The sequence below is a fragment of the Mycteria americana genome, chromosome 12 (genome assembly GCF_035582795.1).
Source record: "Mycteria americana isolate JAX WOST 10 ecotype Jacksonville Zoo and Gardens chromosome 12, USCA_MyAme_1.0, whole genome shotgun sequence".
NCBI lineage: Eukaryota > Metazoa > Chordata > Aves > Ciconiiformes > Ciconiidae > Mycteria > Mycteria americana.
In genome coordinates this window covers 12,811,552-12,835,450 of record NC_134376.1, presented here as the reverse complement: position 1 = coordinate 12,835,450, position 23,899 = coordinate 12,811,552, and the positions used below count along the sequence as shown (strand labels likewise).

At 38.6% G+C, this 23,899-nt stretch overlaps 1 protein-coding gene and 1 non-coding gene across 2 annotated transcripts in view; both read right to left on the bottom strand.

Moving 5' to 3' along the window:
* The window catches only part of LOC142415850 (uncharacterized), a 105,553-nt gene that overhangs the window by 32,217 nt on the left and 49,437 nt on the right, over positions 1-23,899 (bottom strand). Inside the window, exons 28-46 of the mRNA XM_075514669.1 lie at positions 22,148-22,359; positions 20,235-20,423; positions 19,140-19,279; positions 17,557-17,719; positions 17,360-17,446; positions 16,707-16,841; positions 16,169-16,288; positions 15,055-15,272; positions 13,105-13,298; positions 12,094-12,396; positions 11,078-11,307; positions 9,858-10,019; positions 8,899-8,976; positions 7,219-7,575; positions 6,270-6,626; positions 4,866-5,216; positions 2,004-2,135; positions 932-1,081; positions 335-451 (exon numbers count right to left, since the gene is read on the bottom strand). Coding sequence (XP_075370784.1) covers positions 335-451; positions 932-1,081; positions 2,004-2,135; positions 4,866-5,216; positions 6,270-6,626; positions 7,219-7,575; positions 8,899-8,976; positions 9,858-10,019; positions 11,078-11,307; positions 12,094-12,396; positions 13,105-13,298; positions 15,055-15,272; positions 16,169-16,288; positions 16,707-16,841; positions 17,360-17,446; positions 17,557-17,719; positions 19,140-19,279; positions 20,235-20,423; positions 22,148-22,359 — 3,695 coding nt within the window. The remainder of the gene's footprint in view (positions 1-334; positions 452-931; positions 1,082-2,003; positions 2,136-4,865; positions 5,217-6,269; positions 6,627-7,218; positions 7,576-8,898; positions 8,977-9,857; positions 10,020-11,077; positions 11,308-12,093; positions 12,397-13,104; positions 13,299-15,054; positions 15,273-16,168; positions 16,289-16,706; positions 16,842-17,359; positions 17,447-17,556; positions 17,720-19,139; positions 19,280-20,234; positions 20,424-22,147; positions 22,360-23,899) is intronic.
* Positions 3,306-3,378, bottom strand: TRNAK-CUU (transfer RNA lysine (anticodon CUU)). Its single transcript has one exon. It is a non-coding gene; the product is annotated as a tRNA-Lys (tRNA).

The window sequence follows — 23,899 nt, the reverse complement described above, 5'->3', positions numbered from 1 at the left end:
GGCTATATTTTGCAGCAATAATCTTTTTCTCCTGTATAAATCTTGACTTTTAAGGGAAGCAGTATTATAAGGCAACTTTGAAATCTGTACTATGATCTTATGCAGGATGGCATAACAGAATAGAAAAGATTATAAAGATGCCAAAGTTAACAACTGAATGAGTAAAATTCTACCCTCCTTGACAGAGAGACAAAAATTTCACCTAAATGGCAAATGCACAAAGTCACATCTACACCCTCTGTTCTTTGCCATCTGACTTCTACAGCTACTGCTTCCACCATAGCGTGATTCCAGGCTGGATCCATGTCTCCCTTGTCATTGGCTGGTAACTTACCTGCAACTCAATCCTCTCTTCTATTTGCAAAGTCTTCAGTGCCTCTATGTTATGAGTAAGTTTGTAGTTAAGAGACACTACATCCAACTTCTGCACAAAGCTCAGTTCTTCTGTAATCTGTTCAGTCCAAATAAAACATGACAAAAGTTAACTCTGGCACATCTCTGATATTGAGACTGCTCTGATTAATTGTAATTACTGTAGTAATTATCCATTAGAGTAAAATTATGAAAACTATGAAAAATTTATGGTGAAGAATTGTCTAATTTCTTTATAAGTCACAACTTTGTACTGTAATAGGGAATATGCTGCACCAAGTGAAGATACTTGATAAGAAAGGTTTGATACAGTTTGCAAATGGGAGTCATGGATCATTGCTGATGTCAAATTTGTTGCTAGAAGGGATTGCACAGAAGGAGTGGCTGAAAGATACTGCCTTCATTTAATTAAGGCCTTTAAAACCAAACCAGTCCCTGCAGAGTGTTCCTATAAGGGCCTCATGCACAGCTATTTCAAATGTAAAAACAGTATTCACCAAATCAATTAGCTCACTTTAACCTCTATTTCACTTCTTACTAATATGGAGGAGACACTTACTTGCTTGCTGTTCACACAGAAGTGAATAAGTCTTTTATAGAAGTCACTGTTTTTTTCTGATATCACATCAACTAACATCCTCATAGGAATGCCAATGTCAGCAGCTCCTTGAATGTTATGGGTCAGCACCACGTCCAACTCTTGTCTTCCCTGTTAATATTTCACAGCATATATAGCAAAGCATGCGTAGAACCCAAAGCTTGCCGCAACACACAGCTCAAGACAGAAATTTAGCAAATCTGTCTGTGCTACATTTAATACTAATTAAAACCAACTGCATTGAATTTAGGGAAGTTACACTGGGAAAAAGAGAAAAAAACCAAGCCTAACGATAAAAAAAATACATATTTCAGCTAAGAGGGGAAAAAGGTGTAAATGTTTCTCTCTGGCAAAGAATTCTCACTCGCTATCTGTTTCTCTGCAGCACAGAAATATGTAGAAATTACCAGTTATGGCAAGAAAGTGAATGATCAAAAGGAAGAAGATACTTCTCTCTGTGTGTACTCTACTCTCCTGCACTGCTGATGAGAAGCCAGACTTGTAATTGTCAACAGGAAAGCAAGAGATTCACAGCCTTTCTTGTGTTGTTGTCTTACTGAAGAAACAAACAGCAGTGTCTCAATTAATCGCTGCCTATTATTTTGCAATGTAAATCACAGTGATCACTCTACAAATTGCAATCATCATCTTCTTGTGCATTGCTGTATACTTTCATGATGAATGAAGAGTGTTATACTGGAGTACCTGTTGTATATCTGGAGTGAGATCAGCATTTGTGGATTTGCATGTCTTATCATATCTGCCACACAATATAAGGAACATCAAATAGTACAATATAAAAAAATAAAATATATACATCCAAAGAGCATAACAAGGAAATGATTCAGGAAGTGCCACAGCCTGTATCCTATATATCTGTTTTACTGCACATTACAGGTGCCAGATTTTCAACAATTTTATTTTTATTCTGGCATTTATTACTAAAGCTTCACTATTTGTTCCCAACAAAATAGTTTAGAGTATGTCACTCAGTACTTTGTACATGCAGTCTAACAGTCTGCAGGATACTCACATCAGTGACTTTTAGTATAAGGAGTCCTTGCAATTTACGTTCGTCAACAGTGATAAACGTCTGCGAATCTATGTTCATTTTATCCATCAAAACATAGCCTGAACCATCAATTTTTACTGGTGCGCCAAGATCCTGTACAAGCAAAAATAAAAAAATTAAAATTTCACCACTTTTACACTTACCCACAGATACACTATACACCTGAAATATTTTATTCCTAGTAAATAGCTCTCATAGCACCTACCTGTAAATCTAGTATATCAAGCAGCATATCCATAGGATGTTTCAGAAATCTTGACAGCTTTTTATGACATTTTATACATTTTGTCTTTTTTTTTTTTTTTGCAGATGTCTGACATATTTTTGAAAAGTGAGCCAGCATAAATAGAACACAGGACAACATGGCAGCTCTTCCTGCCTAAGTGAAAAGTCAATTAATTTTCTATGCTTGGCATTGCCCCAGTGGCCCAAAGCATCCATAAATCCAGTGAAACCAGACAGTATACATAGGTTTATTATGGCAGCTCTGTTTTTGGAAGCGGGCACGTGAATCTCATCTTTGGATATTCAGATTTACCCTGACTTGCATATTGAATCCACAGATCATTCTGTGATAACATCTCTCTCAAAGTTTCCGTAATTCTCCTGTCCTTTCCATTCCTCCCTATATAGCACTGACTGGTGGGATCTGTGAGAGGCCAAGCACCATGATAGCAGGATTTCCAATAGCAATACTCATGTTCAGTAAGAAAGGTCAGTGTGCAATCCATTTAAATTTAGAACTGCTACTTCAGGAAATCTGTCCTGGTTTCGGCTGGGATAGAGCTGATTTCCTTCCTAGTGGCTGGTGTAGTGCCGTGTTTTGGGTTTTAGTATGAGAATAATATTGATAGCACGCCGATGTTTTGGCTGTTGCTAAGCGGTGTTTACACTAGTCAAGGACTTTTTTTTCAGCTTCCCGTCATGCTCAGTATATAAAGCTGGGGAAGAAGAAGGAAGGGGGGACATTTGGAGTGATGGCGTTTGTCTTTCCAAGTAACCACTACGCGTGATGGAGCCCTGCTTTCCTGGAGATGGCTGAACACCTGCCTGCCCATGGGAAGGAGTGAATGAATTCCTTGTTTTGCTTTGCTTGCGCACGCAGCTTTTGCGTTCCCTATGAAACTGTTTTTATCTCAACCCACGAGTGTTCTCACTTTTACTCTTCCGATTCTCTTCCCCATCTCACCGAGGGGGAGTGAGCGAGCGGCTGCGTGGTGCTTAGTTGCCATCTTGGGGCTAAACCACAACAGTTCTTTTTGGCGCCCGACGTGGGGCTCGAACCCACGACCCTGGGATTAAGAGTCCCATGCTCTACCGACTGAGCTAGCCGGGCTAGCTCCCAGCTTCTTGGGCACCTGGCAGAGCATGGGGAGCTGAAAAAAAAGTCCTCGACCAGTGTAAACACCACTTAGCAACAGCCAAAACATCAGCGTGTTATCAATATTATTCTCATACTAAAACCCAAAACACAGCACTACACCAGCCACTAGGAATGAAATCAACTCTATCCCAGCCGAAACCAGGACAAAATCCTGCTGCAGAATTTCTCCCCCTCCACCTACCTACAACAGTCTGGCCTGGGAAGACAAACTACTGGGCAAGAATTGACAGAAGAAGTGCCATTCTTCAGTCCTCCATCAAAAGGCAAAAGGAGCTCAGCATGTCATGCTAACTAGCTGAGAGAGGTCACGGCACACTGCCTTTCTTCACTTGGAAGCTCTGAAAGCCGCCTAGCTCCCCAGCTCACACAGCTCCTCCCAGGCAATGACACTGTGGACTCCTTCAGAGATGGGGACTCCCAGGACATCTGATGCCAAGCAGGCCGACTGTCCCCAAGACGAGGCTTCACTTCCTTTGCTTTGTATAGAAATGAGACCGTACTGCAAATAATGGCACATTCATGTGATATGGAGTGATCTTCTTCCACAGAACTCCAGTTTTCACCATATTTTTCTACTGGCTAAATCTTTTCAACAACGAAAAAACTTTTTTTCTTATCCTACTAGTTGCTGTTCAGACTCAAGAGTCTATAGTGAGATTCCCACCAAACCCAGAAGTTAAATCTCATTAACAAAACAGGAGGTGTGATTTGGTGGTGCTCCATCAGGCACTGTAAATGGTAAGGTTCAGTTCAGGGACAATTATATGGCCAGCATTTGCAAGACTTACCACAGAGAAATGGCTCACCAGGGCAGTCCAAACCAGCTTGTTCAAATTGCCACTGTTTGTTTTTCAACTAAATTCCCCGAAATATTTCTCAACTGAGGTCTTACAAGAAATCGTAACTGCTGTTTAATGCTGGCTTTTTCACTCTGTGTGTTCTCCACAATGGTTTTCATATATTACATATCAGTTTGTTAGCAATTTCAATTTTCTGTAAAGCTGAGTGAAAATTTTCTGGCCTGAAGATTATCTATTTACTTTATGTATTTTTAAACTACTTCAGAGTTTGGTTGTCAAACTGCTGAGAAACTGTAATTACTAATAAAGCCAAAGACAACTTTGAATACTCATTATTTCTGAAGATTAAAACTCTGCAGATTTCTCAACCATGCTTTTAAAAAAATACATCAGAACTAGTACAAGGAAGTCTGTTAACTGTAGGTACTGATTCATAGAAAATTTGGCTTATACCATATAAAAATACAGTGAATGACTGGCTCCAAAAGTAAGATGTAACATTAAATGAAGAGAGTGTTTTTCTTGTTCCTCTGCTACCATTGAAATCATTAGACTATTTTCTTTTGACTTTAATAGGTGCAAAGATCCTAGTTTAGATGTATAAATTCAAGAGTAAAGCAAAAAAAATCCTTCCAATACCTGAATTGTTTGGCATTTGTTTTCTATAAACATTTTCCACTGGAGCTTCTTTTCAGGGTCGAAGTCCCCATTCATTTGAAGCTCACAAGCACCTGATTTCATTCCTATTCCAATATGATATTTTAACTGTTTTCGTGCAGTGATGGACAGCTTATTTTCCCTCGGGATTTCCTTCAGTTGAGGGAGGTCATGCCTGAATTGAATTTCCAGTGTAATCCTTGGCTTGCACTCTGCTCTCACTTCAAGACGGGCAGTCTTGCCTTCTGTTTCAAGGACACAGAGAAGTTCTGCTTGGCACTTGTCTTTCTGAATAGTTCCTGTGAGCCATGACTGAGTTGGAATACTGAGATCCTACCAAGATTAAAAAAAAAAAAAAAATCCTTTGGATTATACATACACTGTAAGACAAGCCAGTATTGAGTCTTTTTTCTTCTCCCTTTAGCATACGAGAAAGGAGATTTTATGCTACAATATCAGATACAAAACCTACAGTGTCTGCGCTGCCATTTTTCCCCCTCCCAACAGTAAGATGACAATTTTACCTGAATAAGGTCTGACGGAAGATTTTAGGACTGCTCTGCAGAATTTACAACTTCCGTATCTATATGAAGTTTTACATTTACAAAAAGCCTATTTCTTCAGAGTGGCAAAGTTTACTGAACATCCTCTGCTTCATTCAGACCAGACCAATCTCAATTTTCAAACAAACTAACCTACAAAAAATAACAGGCCTAACAGACATTCTTGCATCTGGTGTTAGAAGGATTTGGGTTTTTTAATACTAAAACTTCAAGCTTTTGTTGTGCAACATCCCAAATGAAATGTTTCCTCTCATTCTTTCAAAATATTTGTAAAAACACTGAAAATTCTACTATTTTTAATATTTTAAGTGGTTTTCATTCCCTCTTCACTAGGGATGACAAACTTTCCTGTCATTTTTGTTTTTATATTGCTACTTTGTAGTTGAAGAAGTTAAAACTGAGGAGTTAAAAGCAAAACATAAATGCCTACGAACATCTGGAAATAACCCTAAATTTGCAATAGTCATTCTTTCTAATGTAGTCCATGAGGCTAGATGGAAAAACCAAGGAAATTTCACAACTTCTACTTTGATAAAAAAGGCAGATCAGAGAATATTTTTGACAAACAGTTCAAACTAAAACTGCTGTTCAGCCTTAGAGGGCAGTCTCGGTCTGTAAAGGCAACAAGGAAAGACTGAACTAATCTCAGTCTACAAAGAACACCTATGAACAGGATACATTACACACTTTCTTTGCCTAATGCTGTAAGACAGGTGTGTCTTTAGAGTGACTTTCTAACACTCAAACATTGTTATTTTAGCTAAAACCCTATATGGCCCTGCATTTGATCCCAAATCTCTCTTTAAAAGCCTCCAAGAGCTACCTGCAGAAGCTGACATTCTGTTTCTGCTTCCAGTGTCCATTCAGCTTTATTCTGAATAGAGAGATCTCCTCTAGCCTTAAGTTTGCATTTGCCAGCCTGCAGCAACAAAACGCCCTCAGTGGTGGAGTCTGTGGCTGCAGATAACAGGACAGAGTTTTCAAAAGGCAGCCCAAGCTGACTCAGCCAGTGAACTGAATGCCTGAGCATCCCTTGGAGTGTATATTCGTGTTCGCAGGAAGTGTTTATCTGCACATCAACTGTTCTGTCGTCACACTGGAGGTTCATTAACAAGCCAATGTTGCAGATGTTCTGTTGAAACGAGCCCCCAAAGACTATATCATGAGGCAATCCCATTCTCTGCAACAGAAAAGATTATACTATTTAAAGCACACAAGGTAAAGCAACTGTCTTCCTAATTTGTTTCTAATTAATGAGAAAACATTTCTTCTTTCTGAACCAGTATGCTTTTGGAAAGGACCATACAAGACAGCTTGTTCCACAGAGAAATCAGAAATTTCTCTGTGAAACAAGAGAAAAAGAAATAAAAAATAAATGGTACAGAAAAAAAAAATCCTACAACTACCTTTTCATAAGTACTGTAGAAAAAAACCCTCATAATCCCAAAGAAAACCTCCAAAATTTCAAACAGAAGGGACATGCTTTTCATTAGATTGTAGGACAAAAGTTTATTTTGATTAAAAAGCTATTATTAAGCAACTATTTTCTAGTTTAGGCAACAGCAGTAACATCTACCATTGCATTACTCCAATTTCTCATCTTCAAATACACTCCCTCTGCAAGTGCCCTGACTCATTGCTCTGCCAGAACAACTTTAATGACCGAAACTGCCCTTTCCATAAATAATAGTGTCAGGAAATAGTTCTCTGTGCCTCGTAATGATCTGAAATACACAGACTATAATGCCATACAGAAAGCAATCTAGGCTTACCTCTAGACTGACGCACTTGTTTCTAAAAGTAAGTACCCATTCTGTGTCTGTTTCACGGCTTGCCAGGCTCACTTCTCCATCAGCTTTTAAACTGCAAGGCCCAAGGACAATACCAAGCATACCCTTGTACTTGTCACTTCTCATGGCTGACACCTTCACTTGGTTCTCTCTGGCAATTCCCAGAGACTGAAGCGAAGGCAAAGAATGCTGGAAGTCAATTTCCAAACGAGGCTGGATGTTAGTGGTGGCATAGAGTTGCAGGCAGGCAAACATGTCATGAAAAGAAACACGTCCAGAGAAGATGACAGTAAAGTTGCTGGTAAGCATTGACCCACTCAGCGAAACTCTTGCTGGAGTCTGAAAAATTACAGGAAAAAACTGTTGTCAAGTTTGTTTTCCTGTCAGGCCATACACCGTTTTTAAATGCTCATGTTACTAAGAGAGAACTATTTCCCTACTACCCTGACAGCATTTTGTATTCGTCCTACATATTTATAAATGCCTAAACAAATGGAGAGGTGGCCTAAAAATCTTTATTTTAGAGTTCCGTAATAAAAATAACAGAAAAAAACCCAAACTCCACAACTCTGTTAAAACCATTACTAATACCAGAAAAATCAACTTCTATTGCTTTTACTATCATCACTTCTGTTTTTACTAGAAGTAAATAGAGCTCTAGCAATGTGCGAATGTGTTCAATTCCCCTCAGACCTCAGCGGGAGTTACCAGTGTTATGCAGATCGTACCCATGTTAAATGAGGGAGGAACTGAAATGCATTTGTCTTTTTTGGCATTAGGACATACATGGGAATCAAAGTCACTGTGATTACTGTCTTTCTAGAGACAAACGTAATCTTCTGTAATGTCACTCACAGGAGACGTTTTTAACACCTTCTTAAGAATACATCAGATTATAAGGTGTATCTTTCTCGAACAGCTCAAGAGCCACAGGGACTTTCACAAACAAATGGTTAGCTAGAAAGAGCAGAAAATAGAGTAAGAAGAAGTAAACTGTGAAATTCTCAGCTTGTGCTCCTATGCTCCCTTGTGCGGTTCATATCAAGTTGGCTGCTCTATAACAGAACAAGACCGTTTATACCGAGTTCAGTTCTAACTGGCAGAAGATACAGTTTGGAGACTTGAGCTAGAAACATGAATGTGACTCTTGCCTTTTGCCTGGCACACACCTCTTATCTCATGATATTAGTTTTTCTGCTAGGTGCAAGCTCTTGCACTGAACTCTGAAGCAGCACAACTTGATTGTTTGCTATAGGACACAGGAATATTGCCTTTAAAATTGCACCTGTTGGGCCCATAAACATCCCTTACCTCTACTTTGTATTCTGCACTTGATGCACAGCTGTGCACTAAAGATGTAAATCTGCATCACTTGAATGCAAGTTTGTTGACAATTCTCATTCAGAATAAACAATCCACTGCACGATGGTGAAATTGAGTGCAACCTTCCCCACGGACTTGTACAGTTTTTGATGGAGAAGTAATCTGATCTGTTTGAATCTGTGAATATTAAGGGAGTGAAAATATCTGAAACTGTGTGCAAAACTTCTAGCTAACTCAAATCCATTTCTACACCTCTGACACCTTCCAGTACTTAGATTCCCTCAGTGGTACTTAAGACAGTATGTTGTTGACAGCAGAGTTTATAAATGAAGCCAGTACCTCAAAATGATGAAATGTAATTGCTCCACTGCAAAGGCCAGAAAGTTGTTTGTTAGCAGATTCTCCACTGCAAGCAACCTGTTGGCATTATCCACAAAGCACATTCAGAGCATGAAGAAAAGTAGAGAGGACTAAAATACAAAGGAGCAAGCTAAAAGGCTGCTTTCAGGATAAAAAGCATGAAGATACTAAAACATAGCTTTAGATTAAAGGTTAGAGATCAGTTTCAAAAAGATGAACAGTTTAGTCGATCTGAGGCTAAATCATGTCCCTAATCTTGCATTATCATGCCAAAATATTATCAGCATAAAGACAGAAGAGTATCTTCAAACAGTAAGAAACTGTTACTTGCTAGACAGTAACATTGCTAGACATTTGCATTGCTAGACATTTTTGATACTCTGTCTTGCTAATGTCAAAAATGTCTTGCTAGACATTTTTGATACTCTGGCTTTTGATTTTGACAGGAGATAGTGGTATTTCTTATGTTTGGCATAGAAAATACCACTGTTACAAGAAGACATTAAGTGTTTCAAATGCCATCAGCTGTGTCCCCTGTTGCAGAAAGTGAAGTCCTTGGGGAGTGCTGTTGGCTGTATGAAAACTACTGCCATTATTATTCACTCTGCTGCCAGTATCACTGCACCCACAAACAGCCACATGATCCACCTGCAAACGCTGCTTTAGCAAGATGGAAAAGCTGGGACTCCATGTTATTGTGCCTGGGCAAGCACCTACTCCCGTTCCATAACATAAATGTTCTATTACCCACCACATCTTGAAAACCTGCTCTTTATGGCTAAGCAAAAAATTTTTAGGCTTTCTGTACTGGCCTTGTTTGACAAAAACCTCTCTCCCTTCTGACCTGCTAGCTTGCTCTCAAGGGGTAAATTTGAACAGTTGAGAATGCACAGCAGAAAGCTACATCAAATACACTATATAGCAGGATTTCTGCTAACCTCTAGTACACGTGGAACAATGTCAATCAGTCCTCCCACATCATGGTGAAGTGAAAGAGAAATTTCCATAGCACTGCCAGAGGTTTTCTTCTCTATTTCAATTTTGAGCTGTTCCATCTCCACTGTGGTTGTTATCCCTGCAGCAATCTTTTTGGTGAAATTCTATGCACAAAAGAAACCAAATCATGGAAAGAAACAAACAACAATATCCCAGCAACAACTGGCAAAGGCAGAGTCTGTTTCACCATGCTTAAATGTCGCAGGCTGTGTCAGGGCAGCAGCACTGGTAAAATAAAAGTGCAAATTCATCAAAGTGGCTTCATTTCAAATAAAGATTTTCCTGTTATGCTAGACCTTCTGAATGCTGTGCACCAATAATTCCTTCTGGCTCCAAAACATGTTGAGAGCATTCAGTGCCCTGGAGGATTTGAGTCCTAAGGCATACATGATTAAAGCAGTGAAACTACTAGTAAGCAGGGCAAGGGGAACTGTATAGAATTCTTCCTCCGCACACCTCTGTCTCACTGTACCACAGTGGCTGAACCCACCACAAATGTTAGTATGCTAGTGACTTCAGCCTTCTGGCATATGTTAGAACAAGCAAAATATTTGAACCCTTCTTTTATGGAAGGATAATTTGAGATGCAAAAGAGCTATACATTGTGCAGACTATAGCAGAAATCTATAGCAGAAATGCAAATAGAGAGAAGAGTGGCCAAGCAACACTGTACCAGCAAACACGATCCGTGACGCTTCTGCAGGTAGAGATTTCCAAATGGAAAGCCATGCCTAACACTCTTCTGCTCTTCAGCAGACATTCAAAGGACGACATCAGAACTAGTTAACTCTAGTACCAGATGCAATGCAGTGCCTAGGCTCACTGGCACTTACCTGATGGCTATGTACATTAGGCCTGCCTGTCCACTTCCCATTTATAGGGGAAAACCAAAATCGGACAAGACTTCCATTCCTATGCAGCAAAGCACTTCACTTAAATGAGAACTGAATGTAGCATCTCATTTAGTCTAGATTCAGTTCCAAGACTTCAGATGACAGGTACACAGTATGAGAAGAAGCCAGAAAACACCCTTCTTTCAGAGAGTAATTTAGTACATCTCAAAAATGCAGATGCTCTTGGAATAAAGCGCACAGGAATAACCTACAGTCATTAGAAATGGTTCTGCCAGAAATTAAATAATCACAGGCAGAACTCTTCTTACCTCATAATAGCCAGCAGCTTCCACAATAAAAGGGATCCCATGTTTCTTTATCTTTGAGATGTTGTGCTTTAAACTCACAGATAGCTGGGATTTAGGAGGCTCTGTGGACAGTCTTTGACCTCCAAACACAACAGTAATCCTTTCACTGCCACTCTGTATGGCTATAGTAACGGTGTGATTTCTTGTGCCATGGTCCCACATGGCAGTAAGAATGCCATCCAAGGGCAATCCTATTGACAGGGAAGGAAGCAAAATGAACACAATACTTCTGGGTTGTCATTGTAAAATACAGAAAAGATGCATTACAGATTAAGAGAAGCCTTCTATAGTAAGACAAGACAGACCTTTTTTTAAAGTGCAATCATCCAGTTAGCTGCACTTACTGATATTTATAATAAGAAAGGACATGACCTACCATATGAAAATCATATTAAAAAAGGATTGTTAATTAAGATGTGGCATGCACTTTGGAAGTCAAGCATTTTTCTTTTCTTAGTAAAGGATATCTATCAATGGGTATAGTGTCCGACTCCAATAGTCAGCTATTAGAAAGTTTCAAAACAGATTTTTTCAGTCCAAAGGGACAAAGGCAATTTACCCATTCAAAATTATTGATAACTTCAGTTCATGAAAATCCTTGGTTTTGCTTAGGAAAAAACACTTGGCATATTTTAGTCTTCAGTGTGATTTATTCGATGACTTTTAATGTTTCAATTCTGGCCCAAATCAAAACAGGCATAAAAATATGCTTAGAGGAACTGATCAGCACGCAGGAATACAGATGTACAAGACAGAAATAATTTACTCTGAAGAAGTTCAAAGAGTTTTTAAATAGTTTTGTATCCATTTTATTGTATTTTCTCAACAATATTAAAAGGAATGTTGCTAAGACTGGATCACATTTTGTTCTGGCGTGAGCAAATGCAACTCATCTATTTCCACTGGTCTGCACTTATTTAGATAAATTCACCTTGACACCTTGTCACACCACACCATCAAGTCAGTTTTCTTCATACCTGCATTTTTTAAAAAGCTGATATTATGCGTGAAAGTCCCACTGACTCTGCTGTGCCCATGACTCATGACATTGGAAAAATCAACAGAAAGGGCTTTCTCATCCACCTGGAAGCTAGCTAGCCCCCTTTTCATCTCTTCACTCAGCTCCAGGTGTCCTTTCAGTTTTGCCTCCATTGGGATTGCCTGACTGCCATTCTGAAACATAGCAAAAGTGATATTGTGTACGGTGGTATTCCCAAACACCTTTCTGTTCCTGAGATGGAGTCCGTACAGTGTTTTGTTGATCATCACATTGATGTTACCTGTAACAGGCAGAAATTATTACTGTGGAGAGAGTCCTTTGGGACAGAAATAACCAGGATTTGATAAGCAACATATAAATTAACCATTAATTTAATACCAGGAAGAAGTAAAAGAACTTCCATTTATTATAAGAGATACTTTAGCCTAATCCAGAGAGTGAACCAGTTTATTGTTGAGAGAGAGTTTCTCTACTAGTAGAAGTGTCCATGTTTAAAACGAATTACATAATAGCATTTCTGGCAGCTGTTTCTTTTTACTTGCCAAGCTGCTTGTGCCTTTAGGCCATGGACTACACTGCACTGCCTTCTGAAGGGAAATTTGTAGAAGGACTATGACGTATCATAAAAGCTACTTGTGTAACTGCAGGCTAAGCAATCCCTCTGGAGCTCTGCAGTGACTATTCCACCCATGGAGCCATTCAGAAGAGTAAGGGCCTCAAGTCAGGCCCCCCCTCCCTCCCCCATTTCAGAAGACCTGCGTAGGAAAGATGCCACCCACTATTTCCTTCAATCAATGAAAATACAAAAATTACAAAACTATGTTAGTTCACTAAAAAGTAGTTTCAACCCAATGACCAATGGTTCATTTTGCATGCTGCATTATAATTCATTCTGCATTATATGCAGCTCAGTAAGGAATACATTAAAATTAAGACGTTTCCTTGGATAGCTGCAGACTTAGCAGCAAAACACAAAGTAAAAAAGTACCATCATGAACGTTGTTTTTGCACTTCAGTAATCCATTCAGAGAAAGAAGATGAGGTATGGCCTTTAATCCAGCAAATGTGTTTTGGACTCGTCCATGTAGGGACAAAACAAAACCAACTTTCTGCTCCCTGGCTCCCATGAAATCCACATGAAGCCTATTTGCATTAAGCTTCATCTCAGAAGATATCAAAAGCCTAAAAAGACAGAGATAAAAATTGCCAGTAAGATCTTATTATTATGCTTAATTCATGATTGTCAAGACAACCCCCCTCTCACTCAAAGCAGGATCAATGAGAGCAGGGTGCTCAGGACCGCGTGTGGTCAGGTTTTGAGTATCTCCAAGTACTCCACAGACTTTCTGGGCACTTGTTCCAGTGTTGTGAATCAGTGAATCAGATGCCTTGCATGCTATTCACCAGATGTTTGTAAAACTACTCAGTAAAGCCTCACAGATTGGCAGACTGATTTTTCTTCAAATTTCTTGGATGCTTGTGTTATGGTCCCTACTAAAAGAAAAAGAGCTGGACAGAGGTAGATAGAGTTGGAAATTAACTCCTCTCTGTCACAATATGAAATCTCTCTTCAGTGATGATTTAAAAGCAGCATTGAGAATTCAGCTTAAACAATAATTTTAACCATCATTTGAGTTTGGTAAATGAACCGACAATTATTTCTTTGTATCTTAGCTCTGAGTTGAACAGTGTTGGAGAAACACAGCACAGGGAAACCTTTTTTTAGGGAAACCTGCTGGAGCAACAAGAAACTCAGTTTTCAGTGTTTCAAGTATAAGACTGAGACACAATTTTCACATTGCCTTCAACAAACTGTCCATTGAAATGTCTGACTTTCTACACTCAAGTACACTACACGAAATACCTAAGAGTAAGGCAATCATATTTTCAAACTGTTAAGACACCCCCCCCAGAAATTGGAACCCTCTTGAAAGACTGATGAAAAGTAAAACCTTGGTGAAAATTCACTTGATGGGAAGAATTGAACTACATAATTCAGGGAAGTAAGATTCATTTAATCAGTCAGTGACTGAAGTCTGTACAGACTCTGTCTTTTTATCAATTCCCCAGAAATATTCAATCTTTTGATTTTCTCTCTTTTCTCCCTGTAAAATAAATCCCAAATAAATTGTCATTCCAGAAATTTTGTGTTCTGTTTTACTTCCTGTGAAGTGAGCTGCAATAAATTGCTCTCTCACAGCCTACCCTGGTATTTAAACAAATGAATGTACTATTGGAAGCCCAGAACTGCAAGTAAGCTGCAGAAACACATGAAATATCTTTCTTGAATCTTTTATCTTATTTTTTCTTTTACTAGTAAATCTAATGAGCTTCAACTAAATTGTAATAACTTCTGATTTCTTTAACTCTGTCTCCTCATTCTCCTTATCCCATCCAACCCCTAATCTGCTTAACACTGGGACGTCTACAAAAACATCAACTCCTTCACTGCACACTTTTGTATTTGTGAAATTTGAAAAATCAGCTGGAAGACAGCTGAAACCTGGGAGGGCCAAATTTCTATTTCCCACCCCTTACACCTCAGAGCTTTCCACAATACTTAATAAAACTTCATAAACACTGGGAAGTGCCCTCTTCCACTGGCATGGCTTGTAAATATTAGTTCCTTACTTCTGAGAGGACAAACAATGGGGGGAAAACAACAACTGCTGATCTAAAACCAATATAACAGTACCACCTGTTCATTCAAGTTATCTCTATACAAAATCCTAGGGAAAGCAACTAGAATACATTAACATAACTTATTATAGCAACTCATGAAACACAAAGAGCAAAAGTATTTCAATAACAGGGATAACGCATGAAATGGCATCTGCTCAGTGGCTTCTGCCGCAGCTATATGAAAGTAGTTACATTTAAATATGTATCACAGAACACTCTTCAGCTCCTCTGTTAACCAAGATTCTGATTCCTCTACCTTGACGGAAATATTTTGCCCATGAACTGGAACTGTATTGATTCTGGGTTTGTCAGGATTGTATGATGGAGGAAAGCCCTCAATTTGACGACTCTGGCATTCTTCCTGTTTTCATTGTCCATATCAACCTCCAGCATAAGCATGTCCCTTCCATTGGAATGAAGGTAAAGAGAGCCATTGAAATTGCTCTCACCATAACTCTTTAGGGCTGCCTGGGCCTACACATAGAAAAAAAGAAGAACAGGACATTAAGGATCTCAAATCATAATACAGAATACTGAAACATCAGTTTGAGGAACAAGACTGCAGACAACAATTTGGGCCTGGGAAAAAGGGTGGGGGAGGGGGAGCAAAGGGGGAAAGGTGTTTTTAGTTTTCATCTTCGTTTCTCACCATATAACTCTATTTTTATTTGGTAATAAATTAAATTAATTTTGCCCAAGTCGAGTCCGTTTTGTCTGTGAAGGTAATGGGTAAGTGATCTTCCTGTCTTTACCTCAGCGCACAAGCTTTTTAATCTTTTTTCCTCCTGTCCTGTTGAGGAAGGGGAGTGAAAGAGCAGCTGGGTGGGTGTCTGGCAGCCAGCCAAGGTCAACCGACCACACAGGATAAAGTCAATCCTAGAGAAAGAACCTTCTGAATTGGTAATAAAAGATACAGATGACACCTGATTTTGCATATAGGCCTGTCACCATGCTAGGGTTTTCAACAAAAAATTATGAACTACGTTGAATTTTAAGTATAAATTAACTTGACTTTCAGAGTTTTCTGAATTTCAGCCAAAACACAAGCCACCTATTCCAACTGCATGTAGCCATCTAGCCAGAACAAACTCTAACCACAAAAAGTTAACTGTTCCCCTAACAATTTACCCCTCTCCACTACACTCAATGAATTCCATATGAGTTGACCAACTTTGTAGTATACACACACATTTGTGTCCCCATGCTTGAAAGTAGTTGCAAAGCAATTCATAGCACAAAGTTAAACAGCTCCTAGGTTGACATGTATTCCTAATGCATGTGACAAGCACGAGAGTCAACATAGGTCTGAGTGTACACACTGCAAAAGCCACAAGTTCAAGCAACGAGACTGTAATAATCAGGGAACTGACCTGTGAAGACACATTCTTGTTGATGATGGCTTTTACAATCACACCATAGTCCAAGTGTTCCAGTTTAGTCTGCCTGGAAGACAGCTCCCCACTTAGGCCTATTGCTTGTGGAAACTCAAGCTATTTGACAAAGTAAAACGTAAACATCATCACTGCATTCCCATCAGTTGCCTCATGTGATTTGATGTCTGAACTTTTAGCATGAAGTGGAGGATGTGTGTATAAAATTTTATGTACAGACACTATGTACAGACACAGCAAATGTGTGTATAAAATTTTACCAATTCTATGCAAAGACACTGAAAAATAAACCAAATGCAGTAAAAAAGTATGAAAACAAAAGGTCAGTGTGTTTCTTACAAGACATTATTGATACAGATCATGATTTGATCTGCTGTGATACCTAGGGTCTTTGTCAGGGCCAGGACTTTATTGAACTAGGAAGTTTATAAGCATAAAACAATTATAATTCTAAAGACAATGCAGTAAAACAGCCAAGACATAAAAAATAAAATGCCATAAATAAAACCACCAATACCTGGAATGAATGTGTCACATCCATGTGTAAAAGATATCTAAAATCTGCCTCACTGGATTTATCCTGATATCTTCCCAGAAAGCTGAGAATATCTTCCTTATTGACCTTCAAGGTAGTCTCAAGCTCATGTTTCACCTATGTGTTAAGAATGTGAATAAGCTAATTGCATCAGGTATTAACCCTGTATATTATGAAAGATGAGAGAAGTCATCCCTACATACTATGAAAAATGAAAGAATTGAGAGCTACTACATTGTGGCTCAAAATGCAAAATGAGCACAGCAGGAAAAAACCCCTGCATTTGGTAAGAAAGATGAATAGATACACCTAGATAAGGATGAGAACCCTGAATCCATTCCTTCCCAGTACTTGTAACTATTAATAATATTCATGCATAATAATAATTTTAAAATATCCTATTAAGTATTATTAGAATATATTACTACACAACATATTATTATATATTATTATACAAAACATTGTATTAGGGAGCCACCAACCACATTGTCGCCCTCTGAACTTTTTGGTTGCAGCATTTACATGGTGAGGAACTAAAGACCTATAGCAAGTTAGGTCTGAAAAGACAATAAACTGTAAATAAACAGGTAATGAATCTCTCCTTCTAACTGAAATTTAATGGGAAATTTACTCACATTTTGGTGACTTTGAGTTAAAATGCATATTTCAACATCTTTGGGGAACAACCTGTAGTTATAAGGATGAGTTAAGCCAGCACAAATCTAAAAAAAGTTTGAGAAGAAATGCAAGGAACATAAGATATATACAGTAAATCACTCATTTGCTGGCTTTTTTGGTCTGCCAGATTAAAGGAAATTCTTGTATAACTCACATAGGGGTTTTCAGGTTGGTAACCAAGTGTAAGAGTTTGAACTGTTTCCTCCACCTCATTTATCAAAACTTTTGTTTCCAAGAAGTAGTGCTTTTGCTTTTTGTCAACAGTAAATGTCTCCTGCAGAAGGAAGCTCTGCAGAATGGGCAGTTTAAAAGGATGCCTGCAACAAAACAAGGAATAAGCAAAGTGTAAAACATCTTAACAGACAACCACAAAAAGAAATCATGTAGAGTTCAACTTGAACTCCAAAAATTTTCATTTGCAGATGCCATCAGGTTGTCAGGTAAAGAAGCAAAACACATAGGACCAGGACCTCTAAAAAATTACTGGGGCATAATTACAACTTCATACAAACTACACACATTTACCAGAATTTCTGATAAACAGTTTCCATCCTGGATTCAGGAAAGCCTTGGAAGAGCATGGGAGAGGGTGATGCTCTAAAATTCTGACATGTATAACCAGTACATATACTTTATATACCTGCATGGCCAACACTTCATTTCAAATAGGGACAGTGTTCAAAAGCTTATGGCAGCTGTGAAAATTGCACCTATCAACCACATTTTATGCTTTCTCTAGAAACAATATCTGCATGCCAAGAACCCTATGCAACAGATGTTCAGCCACCACATAGTTCTCGGAGTAGTTTACTACTTTAGTGTAATGTTTTATGGACTTTATTAAATATTTCTGCACATTTACTTAGTTGGATGTCTTGGAAAAATGCATTAACTTTTATAAGCAGACATTGGACTGCTTTTATACACGTTAGGATATCTGGTACAGTAATTTTTCTTCATTGACATACTTTTTCCATTACTGAAAAAGCATCTCACAGGTTTTTTTAGCTATCTCCAAGATGCACAGTGGCTCCTGAGGGAGCCTGTGCACTCCTGTTGACCTTACTATGCCTTAAGAAAGCTGAGATGTCCCCAGAGATGATGCAGATTTCTCAAGTCTGAGCATACATTTTTACCAAGGCCTTCAAGCTGTGTTTTGATAATGAGTAATGAAGAGAGAAATTTCAGAGACAGGCAGTATCTAGAAGCAGTGCACTCATTCTCATCGCGAAATGGAAACATGTTCCAAAACCTAAACAAGACCATTTGTTATGTGTTTTAAGAGGGCTACCTTTGACTTTAGAATGGCTATATTATTCCTAAGGACTAGAAAAAAGGCATCTGGATGGCACAGAGAATTGGATCTGGAGTTTGGAACTTCTCACCACTTCAGAGTTTGGACACACCATAAATCCTGCTGTTTTCATGAAAGGAGGCTATACGTCCAATAGAGTTGCCAACAAACACATTGCCACAGCACACGTGGTCTGTTGCCTTTGACAACTTTGTTCACTATCATTTCAATAAAGAGGGCAAGAGCTAAAGGGATGCAAATAACCAGCCCATGAAGTCGGTGTGCTTGAGCACATTCAGACAGCGAGATGGGAGGAAGCACAGGCTTTGTGCATGTGGCACTTCCACTTTGTAAAGCCCAGAACTTTTCCCAAGAGCACCAAGATACACATTGAGTTTAGACCAAAACATTCTTCAGAGATAGAAATAAGACGACTACTGAACCTGAAATGGAAGGTTCCACGTTTTTGATAGAGCATCTTCTCCTTTTTCAGCTCTTCTATCTGACCTTCAAACTGCAGCATGACAGGCAGACTTTTATAATCTCTCCACAAAGTTTTCACAGAAAAGTTTGTCTTCTTAGGCTGCAGCCAAATCATGAGACCAGAAGGGGAAAGGACAATTGCATCAGATTTACTGCATTCATATTCAGTAACGTTAATATAGAAACCACATTGTTCAACAGGCTGCAGCGAGGCTGTCATTTCACAGATCAACCCCATTCTGCTTGAGTTTAAATCCTGATCTCCATTTACATAGGATTAAAAGTGACATTAGTAGAAAAACACTGATGTCAGCAGAAGACAAATGCCCTATAATTTATCACTTCAGTGTAACCTATTTGCAATATAAGCAGGCTTTAGCTCATACAAACGTTTACATAAATGTATGTTTAGTATACATTACAAAATGTTACATAAATGTATGTTTAGCACATACATTTACATACAAAAACTGATTGGATTTTCAAAGCATAGAATGCTATGACTAGAAAACACTTTTTGTTTTAAGATGTCCTGCAAGGAACTGACCAAAGTAACTGATCAAAGTATTTCTTTGGAGGACAAACTGCTGATTACCCTTCCTGTGCTGCGGACATCAAGCAAAGCAAAAAGATTTTAAGATTGGAAGGGATGCTTATAAACCCAGGCTGTTACTATGCTCACTAGCAGGCAAGATATTTTGATTCTCCAAGACAGTAAAATCTTCCACACCTGCTATATAACTGCATCAAAATGTAAGTAATCGCATCTACAGCTCTCTAGCCATGTAGTCTCTCTTTGTGCTCTCTTCCCTGACTTTCTGTCTGTAGTTGCCCTCCCAAATAGGTGAGAAGTACTCAAAACTACACCACACAAGTTTTTGCTTGTTTTCTTTTTGAACTTAGTTTTACAGCGCAGGTTGTCAAAACAGACAGAAATAGAAGCAGCACTAGAAGCGTTTAAGTTTCAACACTAGCAATAACATCTCTCAGGAAGGTGGCAGACTTGAAAAACACAGTGCTGAGTCAAAGAAATTGCATTTGTATTTCTTTCTTACCATTGGGAGATTCTGATAGCTGGCTGTGAAGTTAAATTCCTGTTTTGTACTCTTTATCTTAAAGCAGAGAAATTTGGCTCGTTCATTATTCTCCAAATGAATCTCATTCTTCACAAGCCGATTCCACAGAGATATCATTTCACTATAGCTATGCAGAACATTCCTCCCAAGATGATTAAATGTGGATGCCTGAAAAACAAGAGATGAACACATTAGCCTGGCTGAGTTAGGACAGACAGAATCCTGTTGTGCTAGCAGCACAGCACAGAGGTGAAAAGAACACATTTTCTTGGAGATGATCATTACAAGAACTTCTAGAAATAGTACGCCAACTTTTCCATTATCAAAATATTCTGAATTGCCATAAAGATCTCAAAGTTTATTTTATCCCCTCTAAGCAACGAAGAGAGAAAAAGCTAAATAGTTGAAAAGAAAATAGTTGATGAACAATTTTTTCTCATTCGTGACTGTTTCGCACAATCTTCCACACTGTGCCTGAACCAGCAGTGACCTAACAGGGGAAAGCTGCAGTTCAGAATAAAGGAACATCTTAAACATAAACCTAAGTTAAAGATTTAGACAATTGCAGTGGATTCTAAAAGAAAGGCAAAAATTCCAGGCTCTCATCTCATTTATACAGAGGCAGATAAGAAGTTAAGCTTCTCCAAGACAAATCTACACTTTGCATAGTGACAGAGGTTTTTCATATTGCTTAATGCACAGCAACTGTGATGAAATCAGTTTTAAATCTCTATTGCATAGCACAGTCTAAAACAAATTAGGAGGAAGCTTAGAATCCATAGACTCAGGGCACATTGATTCCATCCAGTTGACAATCATTTTATAAAAGTGAAAGAATTCCAATAGAAAAGACACTATGCTTGAGAACCTGCTATTGAAGGTTCTCACACAGGTTTGTGGAGTCATTCTCTGAGCCACAACAAAAGAAACAACCTTTCATTTCTCAGGATTGTTCCCAACCACTGAACTATCCAGTCCTCTAGCCTGCAACAGGATTACCATTTCTCCTACTGAATCTGTTCATATTGCGGAGTCACCTGTAGAGATAATTTTTCATTTTGTAGAGATACAGTGGGATAAAGAGTAGCAGCAAGAACACCTCCGTGGCAAAGGTGTTCTGCAAGATCAGAGCTCTAATATTAATGGAACTCCAAATACTCATGGAGAATGTTTACAAACGGTGCCATAGCAAGAGGCAGCAAATTCCATGAACTACATGACAGCCTATTGAGCAGGATACTCTCCAGGAAGAGGTGAGTTACATTCTTGTCAGGCAGAAGATGCCTTTAAATCTAATGCCTCAAATTTAGGTGAATGCTGTAGTCACTGGGTTCTTAATTTAGAAGTTTGGCTACTGCTCTTCCTACTTTTTAAATGAAAGACACTCTCAGCTGTTTCATATCACTAAGGAACAAGTTTTAAACATTTCTTACATCATAATCCAATTTTGCTACTTCCTGAAACTGGTAGCTCATGGCGGGGGAGGAGGGAGAAAGAACTTTAAAATAGTAATTATTATTTGTACACTCCTAGGCAGAACTCTGCCATCATGTATTTGGGCTTTGTGCAGGGAGCGATGGACTCCAGTTCCAAAGAGGGGCAGAGGTGGTAGCCCTAACATTCTTTCAAAGCTAATAAAGAGACCCTGGCTGTGCTGATTCCACTGCCCCAGAGGAAGAATAGCTCATCATTCAAGCACAGAAAACCAATGAACACAGGCATTTCAAGATCCTCTTTATAAGCTGGCACACAGTGCATGAATTTCTCAAACAAGCCACTTCACACAGCATGCTGAACAAGTGTTATTTCAGTACGACGACAGTTCTGTTGGGTATCTATCACAAAGCTCTATCATCAAAGCCATACACTATAGGAAGCATCATGTCACTAACCTGTAGGTACGTGGTAGCTGGCGTGTAAATGTGAACTTTCCCTTCCTTTTCATTGCCTTGATCTTTATAGAATAGTTCCGCTACAAGATTCTTAATGGATAGAGCTTTTCCAGTTGTCAGCTCCATAGTCAATAAATAAGCAGAATGCTGAGGCTGATGTAGTTTGTGAGCTGCATACAGATATAGCCATGGGGTGTCTATATTTAATCCACCTGGAAGGAATATACATTAAAGCTGGCAGAAAAGTGAGATTTCAAGCTACCTGGATTCTAACTCCGCAACAAAGCTGATAAGATGTTGGGGTTTTAGAATGAGGCTAAAATGCTACTATCAACCTATTCTCTTCCAATTGCCAAAATCTCTGGATGGTATATAATGAAATGAATGTCCTTCACTAGCATAACATACCGCATAGTGTAACACATAGGGAGGTTTGCTAACAAATGGAAATTTATGAAGTCCAGTACCTAAATGGCACCAGGAGAGGGTTCTACTGCATGATTTGCAACAAAATGTAAAATCTTTACCTGAACTGTAAGTCTGCAACCTTTATTCACATAATTACAATAATGGCCTTAATCAAAGCTGTTCTGACATATGCCAACACAGAAATTCAACTCTGCAATACATATGTTTTGAACAAGATTTGTAGGTTATTTTGGAAACTAGTTTATAGACAGCTCAGAATGTTTGTATCTGACAAGCTGTTGACATTTCACTAGTAGACTGTTGAAATTTTGCTGGTTATTTATCAAATTACACCATTCACTCATTCTGATACAGTTCAGTAACGATTATTTTATGACAGACGCTCACAAAGTAGTCTCGAAATTTTTAAAACTTCAGAATTAATCTAACCTTAGTTTGTTTCATCTTAACAAGCAGAAAGACATCCGTTAATTCAGTTCACTGTATCAAGCCAGTTGTTTTGCATTAATAAGGATCCAAGTTTTTGCACATATGGTGTATACCAGATTGAAAAAAATACATCTCTACAACAAATCTACATGCTGAGCCAATCATTGCCCTGATTTATACAGCTTCATCCACTGAAGCATAAATAGTAGTGGCATTCAATCCATCTTAAGCATTAAATGTCAGAAAACTGATTTTTGGCACACCACTGGTAACTTAACCCCTATTTGAGAAAGAAATCTAAAAATGTAAAATACAGCTTATTATTATAAAGGCCTACTCCCTGCTGTACTTTATGAAGCAAAAGGTCTAAGATAAATGTGATTTTAAAAAATATCCATACATATACACAGGTCTTTAATTTATAGCTTAAAATACACCATTAGAATTCTGCTCAGTGTCCCGTTTTCTAATGATCTTAAAACAAGCTTGATCACTTTCTAGAGTAAAGATTTTTTTTAAAACATGGTTCAGTTCTTGGTCAATTATCTCAGTCAAAAGCTAACAGGACATTACTGGTCTGCATTAGGAGCATGGCCATCAGACAAAGTTATCCCCCTCTGCACAGCACAGGAGAGGTTATGTCTGCAACATTGGATCTGGTTTTGGAGCACCCAGATCAAGGTGAATGGTGAGAAACCAGAAAGGCTACAGCAGAGGGCTGCTATGATGACAAAGGGCCTAGACAACAAGACCTGTGACAAGAAGAGAGGGAGCTGGGCTTGTTTAGTCTGGCAAATGAACAGGGGAATCTAATAGCTGCCTACAGCTAACTTGAAAGTAAATGGCAAAGATGAGGAAATCAAACCCTTCCAAAGAGGCAGACAATACAAGGGA